The 13,379-nt window shown below is 33.3% G+C and overlaps 1 protein-coding gene across 1 annotated transcript; it reads left to right on the top strand.

Moving 5' to 3' along the window:
- Nucleotides 1-1,421: 1,421 nt before the first annotated feature.
- Nucleotides 1,422-9,773, top strand: LOTGIDRAFT_74183 (hypothetical protein; the record flags this gene model as incomplete). The annotated part of the gene is made up of 5 exons (XM_009059562.1): nt 1,422-1,748; nt 4,220-4,334; nt 7,304-7,402; nt 8,879-8,970; nt 9,729-9,773. Coding segments are annotated over 5 exons (678 nt in total), but the record flags the coding sequence as incomplete, so codon positions are not given.
- Between the last annotated feature and the right edge of the window lie 3,606 nt (nt 9,774-13,379).

Below are 13,379 nucleotides of genomic sequence, written 5' to 3'. Positions count from 1 at the left end.
GTTTAGTTCAATATATGTCGATAATAATATAGATTTTTACTTGGAACTAACGTTTACTTCGAGTTGTTATGTGAAAGGCGGTTTTGCAAAGTGTGAATATCGTTTTAATTATTATTTTCACAATCTTTACTGATGAAAAGTTCATCTTGTCGTTGTGTGTTTCGAGTTTTTGAGTACATGTCTAACTTCAAAGACCTTTTTCACAAGGAAAATGTGTAATTTTGCACGTGGATTCTTGAAATGGATTGTCAATGATGGATCGACTTAGAGTGTTGGGGAAACGTCTAGGTTTATTTCAAAATAAAGTTGCCGATAGTAATCAAAACGAATTAAAACCACAATTTATTAACAATAATTCGTCCACAAATGTACACGCAGAGGACAATGACGGTCGTGTACCATATCTTTTCAAAAATGGCAAATTCATTCACATGGGTAATAAAGAGAATGATTTGGAACTGGCATCGTGGCAGGGAAATAGGTATAACGTAAATAAGATTATGTTAAACTGTATTGTGTCTTCTATTGTTATGGTATTAATCATTATTTGGGATATTACTGTTGATGGTATATCCATGGACTCTTCCACTGACAACGCAAGATGCACAGAAAATATGATGTTTGGAGCTCATTTCTTACACCAATTACTTACCACCCGAGATCACCACTTTGCCTCTCATTATAATATCACCAATAGTAATTCCTCGCTGAATTCCACAGAGTTCCAGTTTTTAGAAATCAACAGTTGCATTACTGTTTTTAATGCTTCCAAAAATATTAAACGTTGTCAAATTCTAATGGATAAATTGGAACAAGTTGACCTGTTGTTGGAAGACCTGAAGATGTTTCAGTCAAATTATGTAGCCATCCTTGATCATTTAATGTTGTGTATATCTGACGGTTACAATCCACATTGGTCATGGATAACATCTTTTCATTTAATACAGGAATTAACAGTTCGACTTTCTAATAACATGATCTTACTCACCAATCACCAACTTGTGTTTAATTCTTCTCAGGATTGGACTAACCATTCAATCATATTGTCCCATGATGAAATTTTGACGTTTTTTGATCTATTTGAAGAATGCTATTCAATTTTTGAGAAAACCTTTTATGAAGATTCAAGCCTTTCTCGTTCCAAGTTTAAGTCTATATATGTAAATATGACAGATGAAAATCTGAAAATAAACCTCTCGGAATATTATTCCTCACATAAAGATTTGTTCAGGAAACTTGAAGATGTTCAGGAGATTTTGGAAAGTGCCATATCGGACCGAATTAATACTTATTTGGGTGATTTGACTAGACGTTTAGTTGTTCAGTCTGCGCTATGCTTAATACTAATTGGGGTAGCAATTAACGTTTCTCTGAGAGTGAAGCGAATGGGGGATTGGATTTTTCATTATTCATCTCATTTAGAAAGGAAAACCTCTGAGCTGAATAAAGAGAAAAAGTTAACAGATAACCTTCTATATCAAATGTTACCTAAATCTGTGGCCGACCAATTGAAAAGTAACAAAACAGTAGGAGCCGAATCATTTGACAATGTTACCATCTATTTTAGTGATATTGTAGGGTTTACAACGATATCAGCCGAGAGTACGCCTATGCAAATAGTGGAATTATTAAATATGTTATATTCTACGTTTGATGCTAGAATAGACACATATGATGTATATAAAATTGAAACAATCGGTGATGCTTACATGGTAGCTAGTGGTCTTCCAGAGCGTAATGGTGATAAGGTCAGCTTTCTCCACATTTTAATTTCTGAATTAAATATAATTACTCGTTACATCCTCCCTTCCCTTCTTTTATTGTATATGCAACTAGATTCATTTCCCCTTGCCTTCTTTATTGCATATACACCTCGTAACATCCCCTTGCGATCTTTATTGTATATACAACTCGTAATATCCCCTTGCGATCTTTATTGTAAATACAACTCGTTACATCCACCCTTCCCCTCTTTATTGTATGTGCAAACCATTAATTTCCCCTTCTTGTATTGTATATACAACTCTTTACATTCCTCTTTCCCTTCTTTATTGTATATGCAAATCATTAATTTCCCCTTCCCTTCTTTTATTGTATATACAGCTCTTTACATTCTCCCTTTCCTTCTTGAATTAATCTGATTACTCGTAGCATTTTCCCTTTCCCGAATTTATCTTATAAATCGTTAGATTTCCCTTCCCTCCTTTTCTGTGTATACAGCTTGATACATTCCCCCTTTCCTTCTTGAATTTATCTTATAACTCGCTACATTCCACCATTCCTTGTTGAATTTATCTTATAACTGTAGCATTCCTTGTTGGGTTTATCTTATAACTTGTTACATCCCCCCTTTCCTTATTGAATTTATCTTATAACTCGCTACATTCCACCATTCCTTGTTGAATTTATCTTATAACTGTAGCATTCCTTGTTGGGTTTATCTTATAACTTGTTACATCCCCCCTTTCCTTATTGAATTTATCTTATAACTCGCTACATTCCACCATTCCTTGTTGAATTTATCTTATAACTGTAGCATTCCTTGTTGGGTTTATCTTATAACTTGTTACATCCCCCCTTTCCTTATTGAATTTATCTTATAACTCGCTACATTCCACCATTCCTTGTTGAGTTTATCTTATAACTCGTTAGATTTCCCTTCCTTTCCTTTTTGTGTAAACAGTTCCACATATTCGCCATTTCCTTCTTGAATTTATCTTATAACTCGTTACATTTTACCTTTCCTTCTTGAATTTATCTTACAACTCGTTATATTTTACCTTTCCTTCTTGAATTTATCTTACAACTCGTTATATTTTACCTTTCCTTCTTGAATTTATCTTACAACTCGTTATATTTTACCTTTCCTTCTTGAATTTATCTTTCCTTCTTGAATTTATCTTATAACTCGTTATATTTTACCTTTCCTTCTTGAATTTATCTTATAACTCGTTATATTTTACCTTTCCTTCTTGAATTTATCTTATAACTCGTTACATTCACCCTTTCCTTAATGGGTTTATCGTATTACTTGTTACATTATCCCTTTCCTTATTGAGTTTATCTTATAACCCGTTACATTCCCCCTTTCCTTATTGAGTTTATCTTATAACCCGTTACATCCCCCTTTTAATTATTGAGTTTATCTTATAACACGTTACATTCCCCCTTTCCTTATTGAGTTTATCTTATAACTTGTTATATTCCCCCTTTCCTTATTGAGTTTATCTTATAACTCTTTACATTCCCCCTGTCCTCATTGAGTTTATCTTAATATAACTCGTTACATTCCCCCTTTCCTTATTGAGTTTATCTTATAACTCGTTACATTCCCCCTTTCCCTTATTGAGTTTATCTTATAACCCGTTACATCCCCCTTTTAATTATTGAGTTTATCTTATAACACGTTACATTCCCCCTTTCCTTATTGAGTTTATCTTATAACTTGTTATATTACCCCTTTCCTTATTGAGTTTATCTTATAACTCTTTACATTCCACCTTTCCTCATTGAGTTTATCTTAATATAACTCGTTACATCCCCCCTTTCCTTATTGAGTTTATCTTATAACTCGTTACATTCCCCCTTTCCTTATTGAGTTTATCTTATAACCCGTTACATTCCCCTTTTAATTATTGAGTTTAGCTTATAACACGTTACATTCCCCCTTTCCTTATTGAGTTTATCTTATAACTTGTTATATTCCCCCTTTCCTTATTGAGTTTATCTTATAACTCTTTACATTCCCCCTTTCCTCATTGAGTTCATCTTAATATAACTCGTTACATTCCCCCTTTCCTTATTGAGTTTATCTTATAACTCATTACATTCCCCCTTTCCTTATTGAGTTTATCTTATAACACGTTACATTCCCCCTTTCCTTATTGAGTTTATCTTATAACTCGTTACATTCCCCCTTTCCTTATTGAATTTATCTTATAACACGTTACATTCCCCCTTTCCTTATTGGGTTTATCTTATAACTCGTTACATACCCCCCTTTCCTTATTGAGTTTATCTTATAACACGTTACATTCCCCCTTTCCTTATTGAATTTATTTTAAAACTTGTTACATTCCCCCTTTCCATATTGAGTTTATCTCATAACACGTTACATCCCCCCTTTCCTTATTGAGTTAATCTTATAACTTGTTACATTCCCCCTGTTTGTCAGAAAGTGTAACAATAATTAAATTTGATTAATTTGATAACTTTCCAGCATGCAGAAGAGATAGCAACAATGTCTATAGATTTACTAACAGCAGTAAAACAAGTCAAAGTACCTATACCAATAGAACATAACTGTTTGCAAATGAGAATTGGTATTCATACAGGTATGATATTGATATTTATTATTATATTGCCGTCGCCCCTGTCCACCGGTCCGTCAACATTTCTTGTGAACACTAATATAGACGACAGTTTTTATCTGATTTTAATGAAACTTAATGTGATGATGTATATTGCTGAGATCTTGGTCAAGTTCAAATTTGACGATATTTCGATGAACGGTTTTTGAGTTATTGTACTTGACTTTGGAAAAACGCGTCAAAATTTGTTTGTGAAGACAATAGAGTTTACAGTTTTCAACTGATTTTAATGAAACTTGATGCGATGATGTATATTGATGAGATATTGGTCAAGTTTGAATATGACGATTTTTCGATGAACTGTTTTTGAGTTATTATCCTTAGATAAAATGCTTCAAAATTTGTTCACACAATAGAGACTACAGATTTCATGTCATTTTTATGATGAATGAAATAAAATGAATTGAGTTTTACGTCTTTTTATTTATATTAATGAGATCTTGGTCAAGTTTTAATTTTCAACGATTTCACTCTTAACAATGTTTTGCCCTTGATATTAGAGCTGTGAGATTTAATAACTTGATAAATTTGGGTTATTGATATTGATATTATCTTTTCTTGTTTTGAGGTTGGTGTGAAAGTTTATATTCTATTGTCACTTCACTTCACTTCATGATTATATTTCAATATAAAATGGGATAGGCTTCCACCAATGACGTAGGGCGTCTCTTTCGCGAGTAACCGGATATTCTCATGCCAGCTTTTTAGATCTTTCAGGTGGAAAGGACTTTCATAATGACGATTTCTTGAAAACCGAGTGACAAATTTTCATATCAATTTACACCTATCTATTAAAGTTTCATATGCAACCTCATTGAGAAAAAAAATAATTGTCTGTTGCTATACTTTAAGAAAGAATTGAAATGGAAGTTGAAAGAATTGAACTGAGACTTTGGTTCGCATGGACCCTTATCTTTGTAATTCCTGATTGAATTTCTGAAGTGATTTTTTTCTTGTTTTAAAAGTTTCGGTTTAGAATTTTCAATATAAAGACTTTATTAGTAGATTCATGTCCATCGATAACTATTTCTAGGTACAAGTCTTTATTGTAGTTGGAGGCAAAAAAGATAGTTCTACTTTAAGCTCAGCAAGTTCAGACACATTTCTATTAAATTTTGCAATATTATAGATTTATACATTTAATGATCAATATAATTATAAGGTTAATTCATTATCTTTAATGTAAGAAAACTGCCGTCATGCTTATTATGGCACTGTTTTGATCTTAATCAAACGAGCACAAAGAAAAGTGTTTCAAACTTTCATGGAATGCTCAATTCGAAATTGTCCTTTATTAATGTATTATATACACATATAAGGTTGAATCAGCTATTGATTGCGTCCACGAATATGTTTGAAAGATTAAACAAATGGACGTGGATTTACATAATATAAGTCCACAGAGATAAATGTGCAAAATTAACAGTATTCATATACTTAGATAGATATTTCTGGCTGTGGTCTGAGAGGACTCTAAGCCGTTATTCTAAGCGAAAATAGCATATTTCTTCCACCGATCCCTTGCCATGTCACAATTCTATTTCCTGTAACGCCTTTCCCATGTTTTTCTTTAGATAGTCCAACATGACATCTTAGGGCTTGTCAAAAACTTGGTAACTTAATGATGATACTTAACATATACTACCAAGAAAACTGATCACTGCACTGATAATAATCAATGACTAATCAAATATCATAAGGATTTGAGAATCGCAACATTCCAACAACAGAAACCCTAGGTTTACATGAAGAATGAAGATCTTCTGTTCTTCGGAACAGCTCATTATTACACGAAAGCTTGTCATTTGTAACAGGTAGAAATATATAACTTTCGGATTTGCCATTATTAGGGAATTTGACCACGACCTCTTGCCACCTTTCAAACTGAAACAATTTTACGGTACTGTATTAATCCGATCAGAACCAGGTGAATGTTACCACCACACTTCCGGTTGAATGCAGGTTTTTTTAAAAGGCACATGTCAGCGAATGTGACTTTCTCGTGCAAGGGTAGCTTCTATAATCTCTATTGGTTATACCACACCATGACATCACTACACTAGTTTCATTGTTCAAAGCTTGCTGCAGTTTTCATTCGGTTAGTTTATGGGGTCATTTAGTATTTATGTGAAGGTTATTTCTAATTGACATAATTATTTCCTCTTTAGTTCACGTATTTTTCAACATATTGTCTTTTTGTTGTTTATTATTAATAGAATCAAATTAGCACCTCCTTAAAACTATTGATTGTAAACTGCATTAGAATTATGTGTGGGAAAACATTGAATACTTCACAGTTTTGAAGCGTTGTTATATAGCAAATGATAACGGCATTACATTTAAAACTAAATGTTAAGCAGAAATTTCATATTTATTTTTTATATCTATTTGATGATATTTTATTATATGTAATATTTTCATATTTTATATACACCCACGCGAAAATGTTGACTTATTTCGTCGACAACTTCGTTGTAACAATATAAAAGCACAAGTTTTATCGAATTTTGATGATACTTTGTAAAGACTTGATTATAGATCTGCAACGAGTTTGAAATAGGCGATGCTTCGCTGTTTGTCAATCCGCCAATAAGTACAAATTGATTGTGACTGCAAAGTTATAATTGTTTCAAAAGCAGGTATAATTATATTTTCATTACTATTGTTTCTATTAAGTTGGTATGTTCCATAGATTGATGAGATAAAAAAAAAGTTACAAATTGACACATTTCGATGAATAATATCTTAACGTTTGCTGTTTTGCCTTTATGAACCGTATGACACTAGTAATAAGTGGACTTCGAGATCTGAATCTGCATTTCAAATCATTTAGTAGAGTGTGCATATACAAACATTTAATGTATGAAAAAATTTCTGTTAAGCTTTACCCAATGACGATGATCCTCTGATCTTCTGTTTCATTGTATTTCCAGGACCTTGTGTTGCAGGTGTTGTCGGTATAAAAATGCCAAGATATTGTTTATTTGGTGATACAGTCAATACAGCTTCTAGAATGGAATCAAACGGACTTCGTAAGTAGAACACACTTTGTTCGGAGATCTTCGAATAAACAAAGATTTCATTGAAATAAAGGGTTTCATTAGCGATGATGGAATAATACATGATGAAAATAGAAAACAATGTTTAGTTGATTCAAAAATCAATAATATTTCCGGTTTGCAAAAACAAAGCGAGGAAGACTCTCAAAATAAGTGATTATCTTGTGGCAATACCGAAGACGATTTCTAATGATTTTGAATGATAATTGGTTTATGATCACGTGGTCTTTTATACTGAAATGTACAGTGTATATGATTGATGTAAGCATCAAGGGCCGATTGTCTAATTACCATCTCTTACAATAACCTAAGCAATGAGTATTACCGCCGCGATAGTGCGTCTCGGCCATAGAAAATACGACCATGGAAATGTGTATGTATATTGCCGTTGCCCATGTCCGTCAAAATTTCTTGTGAGCACTATAGAGACTAAAGTTTCTTTTTGATTTTACTGAAATTTGGTGTAGTGAAATCTTGTTTGTTTGTGAGCGCAATAGAGATTACAGAGAATACAGATTTCATTCGATTTAAATCAAATTTTGTGTTTTGCTTTATTTTATTAGATCTTGGTCAAGTTCGAATTTGAAGAATTTTTGATGAACGGTTTTTGAGTTATTTCACTTGACTACATTAAAACGCGTCAAAATTTGTCTGTGAGATCAATAGACACTACAGTTTTCAACCGATTTTAATGAAATTTCGTGCGATCATCTAAATTGATGAGAACTTAGTGTAGTTCTAATACAATGATTTTTCGATGAAAAGCTTTTGGGTTAGTGCTATTGATTTAAAAAAAATGGAATAAATATTATAATAAATAACTACAATGTATTATGAAGATCTTTAAAATAATAAAATTCATATTTAAGGCAAATGGTGTACGTGTAGTTTCAAAATTAGCCAGAATGTTTTGTCTTTGACCCAGCGTCCAATTTCTTGGCGACTTATTGACCCGTGGCGTCAAAACCAATTATGTCGCAACATCTCATGACCAAAAATGCAACAACATTGTAAAAAATACGAATATTATCGTAAAACCTAATACCTGGGACTGACTGAAAACACGTTTAAACAAAGATTTTACAACCATATACAGTCGTTAACATTAAAAATATGAAAATAGCACCTAACTCTTAAAATGAAAAATATGAATTACAAAATATCCTGGTCCATTGATAGCAGAGCTAAAGCCCGCAAAAATAAAACCAAACGATGTAACCGGTGTTTAAATGACAAGCTTTCCTTCATTAATGCCCCTAAGCAAACTTCTTTTAAACAAATGTTCCGAACTTGTCTCAAATGTAGACATGAGAATAAGTTTTACTTGTCCAACTTCAGTAGGGATGCAGGATGTCTGAAGATCGCATAGCGTGAAACTCTGAGTAACAACATGATTTTTTAGGTTCTGTATTAATATTTCTGATATTCAGTAAATATGATATTTTTCAGCATTAAAGATACATTTGAGTAAAGACACGAGGGATATGTTAGTTTTAACTGGTAAATATAATATTATTTCTCGAGGTGAAATAAATATCAAGGTAGGTGATATGAATCAGTAATTTAATTTATGTAAGAAGAATGTAACAGAAAACTCTCCATGTCATCTGATAATCTGCATTCGAAATAGTGTCTACAAATTAGTGTGACACAGGTACACTTTGTGTTTACCAATGTTAATATTAGAGCTTAACTGCGCTTTCAATTTTGCGCTAATAAGCTCTGTTGTGTGCAAAATATTTACTCGGCTGTATTCCATAATGGGTGCTTACTAAGATAAAAATAAAATCGACGGCCATGGCTTCAAACGGTCTACCACGATTGGTCTGCTAGCGATCTGCAACATATCACGGTAATGAATTGTGGCCATTATTACTATTACTATAGTTTTTATATGTCCAGATCGTCACTTAATCACGTTCAGATCTTCAAACATTTGTAAACAAAGTCAATAAAAAGAAATAGGTTGTAAGAGATTTATTCAAACTGATAATAATATGTATCATTGGTTTACTGTTAGAATTAAATGCATGTAAATGTCAGAATTATCCCTTAGATACCCTAAATTAAGTCTCGCACAAGAAGAAACAGCAAAATTTACCATTCATTACCAAGACTGATACAGCTTATCGGAAACTGTCGAGTACTAATGAATGCCATTGCATAAATCGAAATCCACAGAATTTTCCCAAAGCTGGTGCGCTCAAGGAAGGTAAATTGTCTTGAACTTAATGATTAAATTGTTGACTGACATCAAAGAATAGAAAGTTCAGCTATATATTTTATTATACGTATTCAGGGAAAGGGAACAATGGAGACCTATTGGTTAGAGGGTAGACTGGATATGTCGGAAGCTAACGATAGTATGGTATGTAAATGGCAGCCTCGAAGAAGAAAGAAAAAGAGTAACAGCATGTCATCAGAAGCCAGTTCCATGGCCGACATCAGCAAATCTTCACTAACTTTAAACGCAGATTCAATAGATAATACCAGTGCAGAGGCGTCTAATGACAAAAGCTTACAAAATAACGTAATTGTGATAACTGAAGTAACTAAACTTGAACAGGAAGTGTCGATATTAGAACCGGAAGTACCACATTCTGAGACAAATATAACACAGGAACCAGACAATAATAAAACTTTACCACTTGTTGTTATACATGAAGTGAATGAAGTGAGTGAAAATAGCCTAAACGTTGAAAACCAATCAAATAGCAAAATTCAAAGAGGAATAACTAACAATCAACATAACGAGGCCAATTTATCCGAAGATAATGCACCAAAAGGTGACAATTCTTATCACGAAGATGTTTATATGGAGTTGATTGATGTATGATAGTAAACTGTATCATTGTCGCGCTTGTTGGTAAAACTTAAGAGCATGGCACAAAGACACCACCACAGAAGATTTTTATTTCATTTATAAAATAATAAAATATTTCGCCATTTGCTGTGTATGAAGTGACGCCGACGCCATTCCGAGACATTTTATTTTGAATATTTATTTTAATTCTGAAAAGCAATTATAAACATGATACTGCCCACTTGTCTTAAAGCAACTGGTCTTAAACTCACTAAAACAACTATAAACACATGGTTTACTTGATACAAATCATTTAATTATGTTCATTCCTCCGCAGATGTTTTAATTATCTTCACAAGTTTTTCAATAGGATCACAAAAAACCGTGGTTACTGGCACACTGATATAAAATCAACAGAAAACTCTGAAAATGTAGGAAAAGAACAACAGACGTTGACTGTCTACACCATAGCAAATTTCCAATGATTCCTGCATATTATGAATGTATTGGATCATGCATCAACAAAATCCATTTTATTTTCCTTATTTCATGGTGTTTCCTTAACCAGGGTTAATCACATAGTCTAACCACAAGAAAATACAAGACAGAACACAAAGTAGTTGCCATTAAGAAGATATAATTCCACCAATTATTGGTCCAGTGAAAGCGCTATAATAAAAACAATTGCAAATGCCTAGAACAATCTGATGACAATATCTTCCAGGTATTTTTTCAGTTTTTCAACGTTCGTCCTTTTACTTGTTCATGAAGTATTCATGGTACTTCGTACTTCAATTATTATTTGTTCATATTTTCAAAAGACTATAATAAAAATATATTCAAGCTCTGAATCGTAAATGAAGGGCAATAACTCTAATAAACTTAACCTAATGAAAACACAGAATAAAATAATCCACTGACATTACAAAATGTGTCCATAGAGTCATCGAAACACAACAGTCTTTAAGAAAGAAAACAAAACACATTCATTGTAATATTGGGAGAATGTTTTAAATTTCACACTGAAAAATAGTCGATAAACCCACTCGACGTATTGAGGTGCCCGGTGGGTGTAAAATTCAATTTACATCAAAAAAAGAATATTTTTCGAAGCTTTCATTTGGTCAAATCACAATTTGTTTCTTTATTTTTAGTGTACACCGTGCTAGTTTATAATAATGCCGTCTATGAATTGATATTTTTGATTTTTAATAAATATAATCGTTATTATTCAATGGACACTTTTTGTTGTTTTGTGATCGAAGGCGTCTTCCCATTATCTGCCTTGAATAGTAACCATGACATATCAAGGTGACGACACAGCGGGAGATTTAAATCTAAATAGCTACCAAAAGTTTGAACTCTTGGTTCTTGCTGTTCCTCACAACCAGGCAGCATCTTCCCTACCCTTTTCCCCTTCCCATTCATAAAATGCGTTGATCGATAAGGGGGCTGTGTGAAAGGATTGGAAACACACCTCTACAGCTACGTGGCATTTAGTAAAAACCTGTTACAGACTTTTTAGGGAATCACACTCACAGTTTAATTCAACTACTAATACTACTCCTCCATGCTATAACCACAGAGATATGTTTTAAAAAAAAGAGCTGCTAAGTCGAACTGGTAAAGGTTACGTCATGACAACAATATACTATAATAATAGTAAAAATACTAATGTGAAAAGGAAAGTGACTGAAGTCACAAAGTTTGATGCCAATGTGAATGATGGAGGGAAAACAAAAAAAGGTGAGTCTCAATGCATGGTTTATTTATTTCATACCTTGACTGCAATCTAAGCACTTACAGATACAAACTTCTACGATACAAGAAAGGTGTCAATTGCAGTCAAGGGTGGGGAAGATGTTGTCTGGTTGTGAGGAACAGCAAGAACCAAGAGTTCAAACTTTGGGTTTCGCCATCTCATAATGTTTTATACGCCCACATGGAAATGTGGGCGTGTATTGCGTCGCCCCTGTCCGTCCGTCAGTCCACATTTGTTGAATGCTCGATAAAGGCTACAGCTTTTATCTGATCTTGATGAAACTTGGTATGCTTCTGACAACTGATAGTGGGCGTATGTTACCTTGCCTGGCAAGCTATCTTTAAGGTTCACATCGCCAGGGTAATGAATGGGTTTTGCTTTGGTCTGATCAGACAAATGCAAATAATGGTGTTTTTACGTCTTACTTTCCTGCATCCGGTTTTGGGCTAATGACAACGCCATGCAGTGTGCAATAAAAGTAAATGCTGCAAACAACAGCAGCCTTAGCCTATTGTTTTTCTATATTGATCTGTCGCGGGATCACAGCCTGTAGCACACATGTTTAAAATTGATAAGACATCTTTTGTATGCCAGAGGATTAAACCAGACAAACCAATTACAGCACCAAACTTTTCTATAACACGATTTTGGCATGAAAATAGGAATTATAACTCTTCTCTTTCCTCCATGCTTACTCTTCTGATCACTTGGTACCACCCTTCATTATGAAATACTTCTTCATGGATAACTCTAAAATAGGCTAGTGGTTTTGTGAGCAGTCCAAGTCAACTGTGTGTTGATATCCGGTAGTGGTCTACATTCAGTTTGACTTGTTCAAGATTTTCATGGTCATGATATATTGAATTTTTGTCCAGAAACTAGGTATAGTCCAGGCTTTCATGTGACATGTTGAAAGGTTTTTAACGAGATTTCTGGAAAAAGTTATAGAAGGTTGAATTTGGTGTTTTAACATGGAAACAGATAAAGTCTTTGAATGGCATTTAGCAATTGTGAGTACGATATATAGACACAGCTTTATGGAACAACAATCACTGGTTAAAGTTTAATGCAACGTTTCGACGTGTTTCCCCCGTCATCCTCAGACACATAATGAGAAGAAGTGATGGGCAAACTATATATACATTAATGCTTATTATTAAGAACACACAAGAGATAAATGGTTTATTGATAACTGGCGAACAGAGGGATAACCCCTTAGGAATAAGTTTATTGCATCTCAATAAAAATGTTAAATTATTACATGTTTGGATTAGTTTACCCTCACTCTTTTCAAGCTTGTCTATGAGTTGATTTGCCACATCTCCATATTGATGACGAATAAAGTCTTTGAATGGCATTTAGCAATTGTGAGTACGATATATAGA

Source organism: Lottia gigantea (genome assembly GCF_000327385.1).
Source record: "Lottia gigantea unplaced genomic scaffold LOTGIsca_4, whole genome shotgun sequence".
In the NCBI taxonomy this organism is placed as follows: domain Eukaryota; kingdom Metazoa; phylum Mollusca; class Gastropoda; family Lottiidae; genus Lottia; species Lottia gigantea.
The sequence above is the reverse complement of the archived record's forward strand: the minus strand, read 5'-3'. Positions and strand labels throughout refer to the sequence as shown.